This window comes from Erpetoichthys calabaricus, chromosome 7 (assembly GCF_900747795.2).
Source record: "Erpetoichthys calabaricus chromosome 7, fErpCal1.3, whole genome shotgun sequence".
NCBI lineage: Eukaryota > Metazoa > Chordata > Cladistia > Polypteriformes > Polypteridae > Erpetoichthys > Erpetoichthys calabaricus.
In genome coordinates this window covers 95246059-95261670 of record NC_041400.2, presented here as the reverse complement: position 1 = coordinate 95261670, position 15612 = coordinate 95246059, and the positions used below count along the sequence as shown (strand labels likewise).

The 15612-nt window shown below is 38.4% G+C and overlaps 1 protein-coding gene across 2 annotated transcripts in view; it reads left to right on the top strand.

Annotated features, from left to right (window-relative positions):
- ppa2 (inorganic pyrophosphatase 2) overlaps nt 1–15612 on the top strand; it is a 144262-nt gene that overhangs the window by 106300 nt on the left and 22350 nt on the right. For both annotated transcript variants that reach the window (XM_028805185.2, XM_028805184.2), the window contains 3 exons: nt 6289–6415; nt 6539–6666; nt 9745–9830. In XM_028805185.2, the coding sequence (XP_028661018.1) occupies nt 6289–6415; nt 6539–6666; nt 9745–9830 (341 nt within the window). The remainder of the gene's footprint in view (nt 1–6288; nt 6416–6538; nt 6667–9744; nt 9831–15612) is intronic.

The window sequence follows — 15612 nt, the reverse complement described above, 5'->3', positions numbered from 1 at the left end:
CTGTTTATAAAATGACTGATGTGTAAAAAACATTCTTTTTTAAAGTGAACTGTATTTGACCTGTGGTTTTAGGCAGGTAGTGTGGCATAGTGGGTAAGGCTTTGGACTTCAAACTCTGAGGTTGTGGATTCAAATCCTGTGTGACCATGAGCATGTCACTCCACCCAACCATACTCCAAATGGAAAAACAAAAAAAATGTAACCAATTGTATCTCAAATGTTGTAAGTCAATTTAGATAAAGGTGTTAACCAAATAATAAGTAATAATGTTCTGCACATACAATCAGTGAACTTTACTATATTGAAAAAAGTCCTTAGTCAAGCAGAGTGGCATAGTCGTTAAGGCTTTGGACTTTGAGCTTACACTCTGAAGTTGTGGATTCAAAACCCACTGCTGACACTATGTGACTGTAAGCAAGTCACTTACATGTGCTCAATTTGGAAAAAAAGAAAAAGAAATGTAACCAATTTGTATCTGAAACATTGTAAACCATCTTGTATAAAGGTGTCTGCCATATAATTACATAATAATAAAAAAAATTTCAAAATTAAGCCAGTGAATATGCCGCAAGTGCCTGTGTTTTGAATTTACAACACCCTACCTATCAACAGATTTCTAATTTGTGAGATTATTCGTGTCTGACCTGATGTTAACCTTGTGTCTGTAATCACTTGCCTTGCTCTTCTCAATGTATTTAATGTTATTTTTAATAAGAACTTACTCTGTCTAAATATACAAATGTTGCTTTAAGTTGATAAGTCCTTGTGGTTGTGGGTATAATCCCAATCAATAACCAACTGTTTGTTAATGTGAGAACCCAGGGTAGGCAGAAGATGAAGTTAAAAGACATTTAAGGCCTACCTAACAAAAGGCCAAATGGACATCACTTCCTGAGAGACACTAGCTCCAAATCCTCCTTTTTGGTGACACTTAAGTCATTGGTTGACACTTCACATTGAGAGTGATGGCAGTGGGAGGGACACCTATATTTGTAGAGGCATTCCTCAAATGGAACCTCTTTTCCTATATCTGTCCCAAGATTTGTGGCTCAAGGGTAGCACTCCTCATTCATTTAAAAAAAGAGGTAATCCTAAATCAATCATTTTGAGTGATTGCACAGAGTGTGATCCTGGTCAGGTCACTTAGTTTTCCACAAGATAAATATATAATTATTTTTGTAATTCTAAGTTGTTCTACATAAAGATAATATTTTCTGGTAGATATTATATTATATTATATTATATTATATTATATTATATTATATTATATTATATTATATTATATTATGCATTTGTTTGTGGTGGTGGGATCATGTGACTAAAGAGCAGCACTTATAAGACCCACTCCTCTGTCTAAATCCATTAACCTGGGTCAGCTCATGGAGTGGAGGAAAACGAGTGCAGATGGTGTTGCCCCTGAGCCCAAGTGAAAGGTGTTAGTTAAAGGCAGTGGACAATGGAACCACATGGAAATAGCCATGGAAGATTAAAGTGGCAGTAGCGGCGTTGGAAGGTGGCCAAGGAAGGAGACAGCTTCCAGATAATTTCTTTTTTTTTATATTTTTTAATTTTATTGAATTTTTAAAAATCAAATAACACTCCATACACATAACTTGAGTTTTGCAAAAAGAAAAAGGTTTGAAACAAATCAACCCCCACCACTGAGAAAGAGAGCTAGGCCAGCAGTGTAAAACTTTATGCTAATAAAGACAAATGAATAGATAAAATAATAAATAAAGATAAATGGAGTAAAAGAGGGGAGAGAACCTGCTTCCTCAATTTAAATGCTTATTCTAAAATGTTATTGATTAGATCCTGCCAGATTTTGAAAAAATTTTGTACAGATCCTCTATATGTGAATTAGATTTTTTCCAGTTTCAAATAGTATATAACATCAGTTACCCATTGACTTAAAAGAGGAGATTTAGGATTCTTCCAATTGAGCAAGATAAGTCTACGTGCCAATAGTGTAGTAAAGGCAATTACAGTTTGTTTGTCCTTCTCCACTTTAAGCCCATCTGGAAGTACACCAAACACAGCTGTTAGTGGATTAGGAAGGATTGTGACACCAAGGCTGTCTGAAAGGCATTTAAAGATTTTGGTCCAAAATTATGTTAATTTGGTGCAGGCCCAAAACAAGTGACCCAGTCAGGCCGGAGCTTGATTGCAGCGTTCGCAGGTTGGAACTTGCCCTGGAAACATGTGGACAATTTTAAACGAGAGAGATGCGCTCCATGTATAATTTTAGATTGAATAATTCTATGTTTTGTGCATATGGAGCTTGAGTGAATTCTGTGCATTTCTACTTTCCACTCCTTTTCTGAAATATTGAGTAAGAGATCCTTTTCCCTCTTTTCTCTTGGATCTTTGAAAGGGAGGGACTGTAAAATAGTTTAAATATTACAGAAATGCATCCTTTTTCCGGTATAGAGGTAAGTGGGAGGTGAGGAAAATTGGACAGGTTCTGTTTAACAAAGTTTCAAATTTGAAGGTAGTGAAAGAAATGTGTTGCTGGTAAGTTAAATTTGGAGTCTTAATTGTTCGTAGGATGCAAAAACGTTGTCTATGTACAGATCTCTAAGTGATTTAATCCCAGATGTTTTCCAGGTATTTAAAACTGCGTATTTTTGGGATGGTGGGAAAAGGTGGTTCTCGTACAGAGGTGCCACAGATAAAAGCTTCTCTATCTTAAAATACTTCCAGATAATTTCACATTAGAGAGAAGCAAGATTGCATTGGTTTGGACATGTGCAGAGGAGACATGCTGGGTGTATTGGGAAAAGGATGCTAAGGACAGAGTTGCCAGGCAAAAGGATACGAGGAAGACCTTAGAGAAGGTTTATCGATGTAGTAAAAGAGGACATGTAGGCAATGGGTGTAATACAGCAAGATGCAGAGGACAGGAAGATATGGAAGAAGATGAAGAAGAAGAAGAAGAAGAAAAAGAGAGAAATGGTGAAACACTGCATTTCACAAAGCATTAGACTAGACTATCAGCACCAGTAGTGATAAAATATCAGCCAAACAATGTCATCTATATTACTAAACGAAGGTTGTATATATGCACGGATGCCAGATGGACCGAAGCGCACGCGCACTGCACCCCAGAGTCAAACCCAGCGGCTTCCCAGAGTCAGTAGGTGGCACCCAAACAACACAACACGACCTGTAAACTAAACCTGAGGTAAAGAGTGCACGCCAGGTTGTACGGTATATATGCACAGATGCCAGAGGCCACAGGCAAGCTGTACACATTACCACCGCTGCCCGAACGCGACCGCCCACACCACCACATATACCACCTTCGTTTAGTAATGTACTCCTCCAAGCCTGGGTCCGCTGCCATCGCCACTTCAGCACGCGAATCCGCCGCCATCAGCAAATGACTTCTAGTTAACGACACAGCCATAGAAATACAAAAACGAGACTGCATGGATAAAAACAATAAACAAAGGTGCCTATAACACGCTTCTGAAACACCAGAACCAGATGAGTCACAGCTCCAAAAAGAAACCGCTTTAGTACAAATATGGTTATTTAATTAAATGAAAACTTTCCCAGGACGCACCCACCCTCCATGATTTTTCATCCCTCCAAATATCGGAGGGAACAGAAAGTGATTGCCATTCTTGGATTTGAGATTCTTTCGAGAATCGCGGGTTTGCTGGTAAAAAATAAAGCAAAATAAAGATCTATCAACCTATTAAAAGATATCTGAACTTCAACATCACACATATAACACCAAAAGAGGAAACGCAAATGAATATTCATAAATTTCCAATATTTGTTCAGTGAGCAAGGTGTAAAATCATATTATACACTAGCTGTACCCGGCCACGCGTTGCTGTGGCTCAGTCTGGTTAAATGGAAAAGAAAGAAAAGAGAAAGCGCACATTTCTAATATGTTTAATTTCACAATGCTTGTGGGTATACAGTATTTTTTGTTGTTCCATTGTCTGAATGGTCTGATGTTTACACGCAAATCTTGCAATGATCGATCAAGAGCCTCAAGCGATTTTTTGTGCGCCATTGTGCATTCATCACAAACAATAAGTTTGCATTTCTGCAATACTTTTCCCATGCTGGATGCTTTGGAAATGTTGCACGTGGGAGTTTCAATGAATTGCATGTTCAATGGCAATTTCAAAGCAGAATAAGTAGTTCTTCCACCTGGTAGCAATGTCGCAGCTATTCCGGACGAAGCAAGAGCTAAGGCTATGTCATTTTGGGATCGAATTGCTGCCAGAATCAATCTAATTAGGAAAGTTTTACCAGTTCCTCCTGGCGCATCTAAGAAGAAGATTTCTCCAACCCTGTTATTGACAGTTTGCATTATTTGATTGTAAATGCCTTTTTGCTCAAGCGTTAGCTTAGGAATATTTGATTGCACATACTGTACGACAAGAGATCACCTGTGTTGTAATTTTGTTGACGACGCAATTTTACATCGAACGAAGCAGCAGCAGATCGATTCGGTGATGGCATTCCCAATTGTTTGATAACTTTGTTTGCGATTTCTAAGCACAAATCTTCAATCATTATCAATGTTTCGTTGTAGATTTCTGCTGTGAAATCCATGTTCATATTTGAATTTTCCTTGTGTATTCGACGGAAAATATCTTCAGCCATGTGCGATTTATATTTTTCCCATAACTGTGTTGGAGATGAAGGAGAGCAGACAGTCAATATGATTGCAAACAATGCACGAATTTGATTTGGATGTGACGTGTTGCACGCATCATTAATGCATACATCCCAGTATCGGTCGTTCTCCAATAAATTCAGAGCTTGACATGCACTGCGGAAAGTGGCATGTGTAACGCTGTTGACAATTCTGAATTGCTGGAAAGACGTTGGACCGGGCACATTTACCAACAGCATGTGAAGAAAGAAGCATTCATCTTGATTGGGATGCATGGTGTACAGTCTGCCTATTTTAGTTTCTTTGAATATGCCAGGTTGTCGGTCGACTCACTCTCCTCGTTTGCATCGTTGAAATGATTTTCTACTCGCATTCCATGTGTAATACGTAGGCACTTCCGAATACAGCAGTGTTTTTGCAAACGCGTCATTTTGACATAACGTGAAGAAAGCAGTTAACGTTGTAGCCGGTGGATTCAGGGGTATTTGTTGCACATTTGCAGCTGTGAAATAAATGCATTGTCCATTTTCTAGATATACTGCTAAGTGAACAACAGCTGGACTTCGTTCATGTATGCGAAATGAAAGAATTCGCCATACAGCTTCATTGCTGCTTATGTATCTTCCAGCCTGATATTGTGCGATTTCATCGATATGTATGACCGCATTCCTATCACTTCTTTCTGGTTGCACGCCAAAAACTGCCATGTCGCTGCCTTTATTCACATACTTACAAATGTATTTGATCGATTTAACAGAGTTAAAATCGTAAATCAGAAACATTGAAATGGAATCGTAAAATATTTAGTATAGCGTGTGTTGCTTTTACGTCCAACTGATGGCGCTGTTTTTCAAAAAAAGCATGTTTTTACCTGTGTTGCTTTTACGTCCAACAAATGGCGCTGTTTTTCTAAAAAAGCTTGTTTTTACCTGTCACAGGTGTGACATCTATATAATATAGGTAAATAAAAACACACGCGTTTTCGAATGCAACGTTGTGTCAAAATTTCAAAGCAATCGGTGAAGAACTTTCGGAGATTTAAGGTTTTGAACAAACGAACATTTACATTTTTATTTACATAGATAAGTAATTGGCATGATTCATGGTAATGATATTGACTACTCTGAAACAGCATGATGCACAAGTTAACAAACCCTTTAAATTGCCTCAGATGAATAAATTAAAGGATCACATATTAAGGGCCCTAGACCTCAATCCCCACCTGAACAAACTTATGTTTCATGCCCACAATATGCAAATCGTAACTAACACTTATTCAACTTTGATTGTGCTCCTCTATAGAGTTTATAGAGTATTCTATGGACCTCACCCTGTCTTGAAGTTTAAATCAAATCCTCTGTAGCTGTTTATTTGCTAAACCTTTGTGTACAATGTACAGAAAAGTCCCTTGTACGATAGTGAAAAGTACTGTATAGTCTGAAGTATCTGAGGCAGTGTATCTGGTTCTGTAAGCTTTTCTCATGATCTTAGTATTAGGATATTACTGTTGTCATTTTATATTTTTATATTTGCATTAAAAACCTCTTAGAGGTATTTGCTTTGAAAAATGCTGTGTAAAATAATTAATGATTAATTAACTAAAATTCACAGTGCAAAAATAATTCTAAATTTCTGGTTACCCTTAGGTCTGTTTGCCAGGAGAGGTGATTCAAGTTAAGGTGCTTGGAATTTTGCCTTTAATTGATGAAAGAGAGACAGACTGGAAGATCATTGCTATTAACACTGAAGATCAAGATGCTGAAAATATTAACTGTAGGTTTAAATTATGTTTCATTCAAGTAAAAAAGAAGTTATTTATCCAGAATTAAATGTAAATGTAATTGCTTGAGTTTTTTTTTTTAATTTTAATTTGTTATCTTTTCACGTATTCAATAGCCATTGAAGATATCAGGAGACTTAAACCTGGTTACCTTGAGGCTACATTGAGCTGGTTTAAAAATTACAAAGTACCAGATGGAAAGCCACAAAATCAGTTTGCACATAATGGAGAATTCAAAGACAAGGTATATATTTTATAATTGTTAAGTGCTTACAAAGTAATTTGATATTGCTTGTGTTAAGAACAAAAATTTAGTGAAATAAAAAACTAGGACTGAGCGTACAGCACTGTTTCTGAACACACATCCTTCAGTTAAGGAACATGTATCAGTACATGAAGTGTCACTATTAGTAAAATATTTAAATAATTAATCTTTATAATGTCATAATTCAAATTTGAATAGTAGCATCTGTTTCAGTTAACTCACGTGCACACCTCGGAGAGATTTATTCATTTTTTGTTTAACAATCTGCAATTTGGACCATTATATGTTACATCAAGTAAAGTGTTAATGGTAACATTGCATTCATACAGCTGAGTAAATGTTCACATCTACTCTATATATATATATATATATATATATATATATATATATATATATATATATATATAAAATCCTAAGCCTAAAAGTCCAATGATTTTGTGCAACAATTTTATGTCACGTTTTTGTCACGTTTTAAATCAGGCTTATTTTAAAACCTACATATATATGTTTGGAATCATTCTTTTCAGAATTTATCAAACTTTAATGTGATGTTGTTAGATTTTCAGATTCTTATTCCATTTTTAAATTATAAACTAAAAAATATCAAGAACTTACGTCCCGCGAGACCAGACTTTGTACCAAGAGATTTAACCACGCCCGGGGCCGGAAATAAAAGACAAAGAGTAGGACTGCTGCTGTTCGATCGCCATGCAAGATGCAGATTACGCGGCACGGCAGCAGCAGCAAGCCAGCAGCTGATCAAGCAAAGAGAAGGTAAAAAAAACTATTTGTTTCCCATTGTATCACCATTTAAGAGGGGGTTTTGGAGGAGCAACTGTGTCTCTTTGGGGTGCGTTCAGCCCCCCTCTTCACAACGCGAGTGGCAGAGACGCAATGTGATGCAAAGTGGCTGGCACATAGCGCAGGCCGGGGGTGTTGGCAAGCAAAGCGAGCAGGGGGCGAACCCCCGAGTACAGTATAAGCATTTAACAATAGATTGCAGAATGGCAAACTCCTTAAGGTCAAATTCCAAAGTAAATTATCAAAAGTTATAAACACACTATTAATACAATTAAAAGAATAGCTGAAGTCCTAAGTTGAGGAATATTACATTATCTAATAGAGTTATGTTTTAATGATAACAGAAGAAGAAGATTGTATATATTAGGGCTCTGAAATGATTAAAATTTTAAATTGCAATTAATCACATGTTTAAACAAGGTAGTTCAAGAATACCCAGTGGCTCCCTTTGAATGTGATTGCTACACAACATCTTAGCTGCTCAAACTGCCTTTCATATAAATCCTTGATATGTGATACAATTGTCCCATGTGAAGATAATGTGTAAGAATTGTTAGACCTCACTGAATGATATGTCTCGGCCTAATATCTTCAACTAAATTTAGAGGTCTGCATTCTAATGCGTTCCATTTTGCAATAAATAGTGGTAATTAATGCTTTAAATTTTGTTCCTTTAATGATTTTACTGCGTACCGTTAGAGATTTTAACAGCAGTATTAAGCACATTTTACTCTTAAGTGATAAGCCATTGTGAACAGAATAGCTTAGATCGGGGTTTCCAAACTTTAAATGCTGTACCATCTGGTCATGGCCCAATCTAATATGAACCAAATGGGATGAAGATGAGTATAGTCTTATATCTTGGTTACTGCTAACAGTATTCACACATTTTCTATAACTGTAGAGTTGTTAATTACATCAAAGCATAACTACAACAGACTATTGCTACATATGTGATTAAATGTCATATGATATTTATAGGCCAGGGGTTTTTAGCCTTTTTTCTTGACATTTCACTTTCAAGAATTAAAATATTTTGAAGTATCCCTATTGTTTTTCAGTCTTAAATTGTTAAGTACTGAACTCTTACTGGTGTGGTCTTCTGAGGGAAAGACAGTCTCGACAAGATAAATGTTGGGACTCCAACCCAGTTGTCCCCGTTTTACTTCAAAGAAAAAACGAAAACAAACACTTGATGATCTCAAAAACAGAACAAAATAACATTCTCCTGTTAACATGGGGCTAATTAATTTTCTTTGTATCTTCAAGCTGTAGAGGAGTTCCATCTGTCTAGTTGCTTGGTCATAAAGTCACGCCTCATTCTGGGCAGTCATGTTTTTATGGCCCAGTGACTGGAAGGGGCAAACTTAGTTGCCTTCACTAGCTGGTTTCTCAATACTGTGGAGAAAAAGGAAGACAACACAGTTAACGGCAAAACCCCCTCACAGTCTGGGATGGAACTACAATCCTAGGAGGAAACCAGAGGGTGACCCAGAAGTGAGATTTCAAACTCCCAGCCATGTGCCTAATATTGCATTTGGGGATTTTAACAATTGATTACAGACTTTTTTGTATGATTCTATGTCTTTTAGTTTTTCTTATGCACATCAAATACTATTTTATTTTAATTTTTTTGTAAGAACAGTAGCATGGTTTAACTCTTTGAGGGCTGAATATTTGGAAAGAGAGAACATATAAGGAAACTATTGTCCCCTGATTTATTGCTTTTGTTTTGCTGTGAATTTTCTTTTTTTATTAATTTGTTTAATACCATATACTATGTGCATCAATCCTTTTTCCATTACTCCCTTGCTCTAGAAACTGTCCTGTACCTCACTGGGGCAGCTTTTTCATCATCATGAGTTGCTTTTCTAAGTCTTATGCCATCTAAAGTTATTTTCCTCTGTTTTGATTCAACAAACATAAATTAATCAAGTACAGTACTTACTCAACCTTATGTATGTGACTAACATAAATTTTACTTTACCGTTACTTTTGCAAAATGTCCAGTGTTTAATACACCCTGCAATGGACTAGCACCCTCTCCAGGGATTGTTCCTGCCTTGCGCATGATGTTTGCTGGGATAGGCTTCATTTTCCCCTCAGCCCTGCTCAAGCAGGTTTGAAAATGAATGAATGAATGGATAATGTAGATTAGGAATAATGTGTAAATCATTAACTACTTTTTAACTTTTATGTTTTATAGAAATGTGAAAAAAGTCTTGCATGATTTATGTTTATTTTTGTTTCATGTAGGAATATGCAGTTGACATAATTAAATCTACACATGCATACTGGAAAGCGCTAGTCCTGAAGAAGGCAAATAGTGGTTCGATAAACTGGTAAATTAACAATTTTTTAGACTTCTTTCATAACAGTCTAATTATATGTGTCTATTTGGACACTTTCAGAAAAGTACTTGCAATTGAAAATGTTTCCTTGCGTTGAAATTAAAAATCTTTGAAGGAAAAAAAAAACACATCAAATTATGCTTTGTCACTATAGAGATTTTCATGAAGCTGAAAATTCTGGGTTAAGATGAATACATTTTCATTTCTGTCTTGACTTTGATAATTAGTAGCAAGTGAGAACAATTATCTATTAAAGCATCTGTCTCCTGGGCTTCCTATGAAAGGAGTAAAGTAATTGAAGTGGAGATGTGTTTTAACTTCATTTTTAAATACTCTTCCTTTTAAAGATTCAAGATTTTAAAGCATTCAGCTCAATTTTTGTCTGTGCTTAATTTTTTTTCTGAAGTTTATTGTAAAGGATTTTATGACATTTTGTTTGGATTCATTTATAATAAAATTATGCTATATTTCATTTTTAATAGAATTACAGAATTTATATTTTATAATAAATCTGGATTTGGAATTTTACCATTTTAATTTAGTAATATAGTGGTTTTCTCTTAATTATACTGCCATTATACAGTATAAAGTGATAATTTGTATTTTTAATCTTTGACTTTTGATTACCATATTAATACCTGTTTTTATATAATGGTCAATGAACAAAGAAATTAACTAATATGAACTCTATATATTATAGTTTTTTATTTTTGCAGTTCAAAATTTGCTGTCATAGCACTTTGCCATGTCACAATATGACTCAAGACATGTCATTAACCTATTGCTCTTATTTGTTTAAAATTTTCAATTTAAATTTCACCTCTTAAAATAGAACAACAATTCAAATTTAAATACTGATATTTAAAATACATTTATATTTGAATGTAGCTTAAATATTCTGGGTTCTGCATATATTTTCTGCTGAATGAATCTTCCATCCATCCATCCATTATCCAACCCGCTATATCCTAACACAGGGTCACGGGGGTCTGCTGGAGCCAATCCCAGCCAACACAAGGCGCAAGGCAGAAACAAACCCCGGGCAGGGCGCCAGCCCACCACAGGGCACATACACACACACACACATCCACTAGGGACAATTTAGAATCACCAATGCACCTAATATGCATGTCTTTGGACTTTGGGAGGAAACCGGAGCACCCGGAGGAAACCCACTCAGATACGGGGAGAACATGCAAACTCCACGCAGGGTGGAACCGGGAAGCGAACCCAGGTCTTCTCACTACGAGGCAGCAGTGCTACCACTGCGCCACCATGCCGCCTGAATGTATCTTTATATATTTTATTATAATTAGTCATTTTTTTTCTTTTTTGTGTGCGTTGTAAAAAATGAAGTGCTTTTGACTTGTGCACAGTTGCTTAAAATAAGCATGTGAAAACTGCAGCCTTCAAAACAATGTGAAACCTCAAAACACAAAGTGGCAAGATCAAAGAGAAAGCTCAGTTTAAATACAAAATTCCCAGACAAAAATCACATTTGATTAGTAAAACATATTGATATCAATAACAAAAAAATTAAAAATACACCCAGTGGACAACAGATTATGTGTGTGGCACCTGACTTGATACTTCTCGGCACGAGACACTCGCTGAGGGCTGTAGAAGATGCCGACAATCAATGAATAACATGTAAAACTGAACTAAACTCAGTTTTTCTCCCCACACCCTTCTATTTAAAATGATAACAAAAATGTAGTGGAAGTGACATTATTATTATTAGTAGTAGTATTTATTTATTTATTTTTCATTACACCTTATTGCTTTGGGTGTTCTTTTTCAAGCCATCAGGCATCTAAGCCACAGACAGCATGTTAACTCTATGTTGGCTAAGGTAGTTAGGTGAACATTGCTTCCATTCAAAACAGTGTTTAAAATTTTGACTTTAATGCTGTTATAGTAATAAAAGGGAAATCAGAAATGTGGTACTCTATAAAAATAGTAAAATTCAGATTTTACAAATGCTTAATGATTAAGTCCCAGTTAACTTATCTCACATTTGATCAAATATCAGAGAAATTTCTAAATCTCCACTTGTTAATAACTGGAAAATCCATAATTAAACCTCCATCCATCCATCCTCTTCCGCTTATCCAAGGTCGGGTCGCGGGGGCAGCAACTTGAGCAGAGATGCCCAGACTTCCCTCTCCCCGGCCACTTCTTCTAGCTCTTCCGGGAGAATCCCAAGGTGTTCCCAGGCCAGCCGAGAGACATAGTCCCTCCAGCGTGTCCTGGGTCTTCCCCGGGGCCGCCTCCCGGTTAGACGTGCCCGGAACACCTCGCCAGGGAGGCGTCCAGGAGGCATCCTGATCAGATGCCCAAGCCACCTCATCTGACTCCTCTCGATGCGGAGGATCAGCGGCTCTACTCTGAGCCCCTCCCGGATGACTGAGCTTCTCACCCTATCTTGAAGGGAAAGCCCAGACACCCTGCGTAGGAAACTCATTTCAGCCGCTTGTATTCGCGATCTCGTTCTTTCGGTCACTACCCATAGCTCATGACCATAGGTGAGGGTAGGAGCGTAGATCGACTGGTAAATTGAGAGCTTCGCCTTGCGGCTCAGTTCCTTTTTCACCATGACAGACCTGTGCAGAGCCCGCATTACTGTGGATGCTGCACCAATCCGCCTGTCGATCTCACGCTCCATTCTTCCCTCACTCGTGAACAAGACCCCGAGATACTTGAACTCCTCCACTTGAGGCAGGATCTCGCTCCCATCCCTGAGAGGGCACTCCACCCTTTTCCGGCTGAGGACCATCCATATTACTAACCGAGAATGCTAAACCGGATGATGGACGCAGGCACATCCGGCCATGGGCCGTAGCTGCAAAAAGACGTACTGCGCCGGCGCAACAAACAGTCCGCGAGAGTCGGCTGAGGACCCGAGAAAGGCGGACAAAAGAGGGCGAGAGAGGCGGATGAGGGTCCGCGAGAGACGCAGGCGCAAAAAGAGTCCGACAAGAGCACAGAAAACAGGAGTGAGCACATACAGAAAGGAGTCACAAAAATGAGGCTCAACAAGCACCAAAATAAGGAAAAAAAACATTAAAGAGCACTCAAACGAGGGGAAAGCACGAAACACATTGCACACGAAACTAAACACACCAAAAAAAAAGAACAGACGAGCGCACAATAGCAAGGCACGACCATACCCCCGCCACCCTACAGGCACGGGACGGGACGGGACGGGACACACACCAAGAGGGGGATTCAACAAGCCCATGGAAGACCAAAAAAAAGAACACAAAACCACCCCACAGACCCTACAAGCAAGGGACGGGACACACAAAGAGGGGGAGAGAGGCGGATGAGGGGCCGCGAGAGACGCAGGCGCAAAAAGAGTCCGACAAGAGCACAGAAAACAGGAGTGAGCACATACAGAAAGGAGTCACAAAAATGAGGCTCAACAAGCACCAAAATAAGGAAAAGGCACATAAAAGAGTACTCAAACGAGGGGAAAGCACGAAACACATTGCACACGAAACTAAACACACCAAAAAAAAAAAGAACAGACGAGCGCCCAATAGCAAGGCACGACCATACCCCCCCACCCACCCCACCCCCCACCCTACAGGCACGGGACGGGACGGGACGGGACACACACCAAGAGGGGGATTCAACAAGCCCATGGAAGACCAAAAAAAAGAACACAAAACCACCCCCACAGACCCTACAAGCAAGGGACGGGACACACACAAAGAGGGGGATTCAAACAAGACACAGGAACACAAAAAGAAACAAAACGCTCGCGCAACAACGATCCCCCCCACACATCCATAAGAAAAAATGTCTCGACTCCAAAAACGCAAAGCTCAACTAAAGCTTCTAACTAACGATGTACCTAAAAGTAAAAACTTTATGAACTGCATTAGATCCTACAATAGTTCATTTGCTTTTCCATATACCGGAGTAAATATCAGGCCACCAAAAGGCAATGGACCATACTGCTTTCGCATATGTGCACAAATACTGCATCGCATTGGAACAGTGCACCCTGAAACAAATCAACAACGCAAATATGCACAAATCTACATCCTAGATCCACATTACGCAATCTATCAATCAAAGTGTTGCATCGCAACAAGCACGGATTCAAAACGAAACACCTCCCGTCTCAGACATACGTTAATGGCACCGAAGGCTACAACGGGCTTCTCACACAGCACAGGCAAATCGATTACAGCTCCAAAACAACACGTCCCAAATACTACACATGCAACAACGCGCCTCTCAAACGGCACAAGCAAAACATACACCAGGAAAATTCATTCGGATTAATGAATGTCATTTGCAATCATTGTCATTCAGTTCACTTCCCTGAAGAAACAACTGGCAATACAAGTTATACATTTACACGTTGTTGTCAAAAGGGTCAAATTAGACTGCCTTCTTTACATTCATATACTGAATATCTACAGAAGCTTATAACTGACGATGTACCTGAAAGTTAAATCTTTATCAACTGCATTAGATCCTACAAATCGGTATCCACTATGAACATTAACGGTGGCACTGCACGTGACATCCGTCTTGAAAAAATGTTGTTTATTGATGAATGTTCAATGACATGAAGTCACTTACTCAACACCATTCATAAACTTCTACAAACGTTTATGAATAATAATATTAGATTTGGAGGAAAGGTACTTTTATGAGGAGGAGATTTTAGACAGTGATTAGCTATTCTTCCAGATGCCATGCACTCAGCTATTGTTCAGTGCACCTTAAAATACGCAGACAATTGGCATTACTTTCAAAAGATACAGTTAGTAAAAAAGATACGATGTCCAGAACCAGATCATAACAATTGCTTATTACAACTGAGAGATGGTACACTCACCAATACAGATGGACTTCAGCCACATATTATTACAATTCCTCAAGCCTTTATCTGCGACGACTTAGTTACAGAGACATTTGGAACAGCAATCTCATTAGACCAAATGCCCCTTTTAACACAACGCACTATATTATGTCCAAAAAATATTAATGTGGAAAACATAAATACCCAAGTCATTCCATTACTTCCTGGAAAGACACAACTCTTTCTAAGCTCTGACAAACTTGACTCTGATCACAACAATAACCATCTTAAATGACCTTACAAGTTCTGAGCTGGAATTACCTTTTACACTTAAACGGCGTGTACAAAGAAATTTTCAAATAAACCTTTACACTGTGCCACACACTTTATTGTTTGATTTCTATTTGCATCATCTACACCGTCACACTATTCTATATCTCATTCATACATCACGCTCTTTGTCATTCCCAACACCAGGGGTTGGCGAGCGAAGCCCACCCCACAGACCCTACAAGCAACGGACGGGACACACACAAAGAGGGGGATTCAAACAAGACACAGGAACACAAAAAGAAAGAAGACGCCCGCGCAACAACAATCCCCACCCCCCCCCCCCCCCCCCCACACACACACACACATCCATAAGAAGTGACACCCAAAGCCACATATTCTAAAGTGAACGTCAACACCTTCACACTAGACAGCATAGGTGTCAGCATAGGTGGATCTCCTTACAATAAAGCACTATTAACCGTTCAACTGCAGAAAAGGAAACATATTAACAGTGACTGCGATCCTCCGGAGTGGCAGCAAATCTGTTAATAAATGGTCGTACATGTCACTCAATATTCAAAATACCGGTCCCAATCACAGAGACATCAGTATCCACTATGAACATTCACAGTAGCAATGCCCGAGACATCCGTCTTGCAAAACTGATAATTATTGATG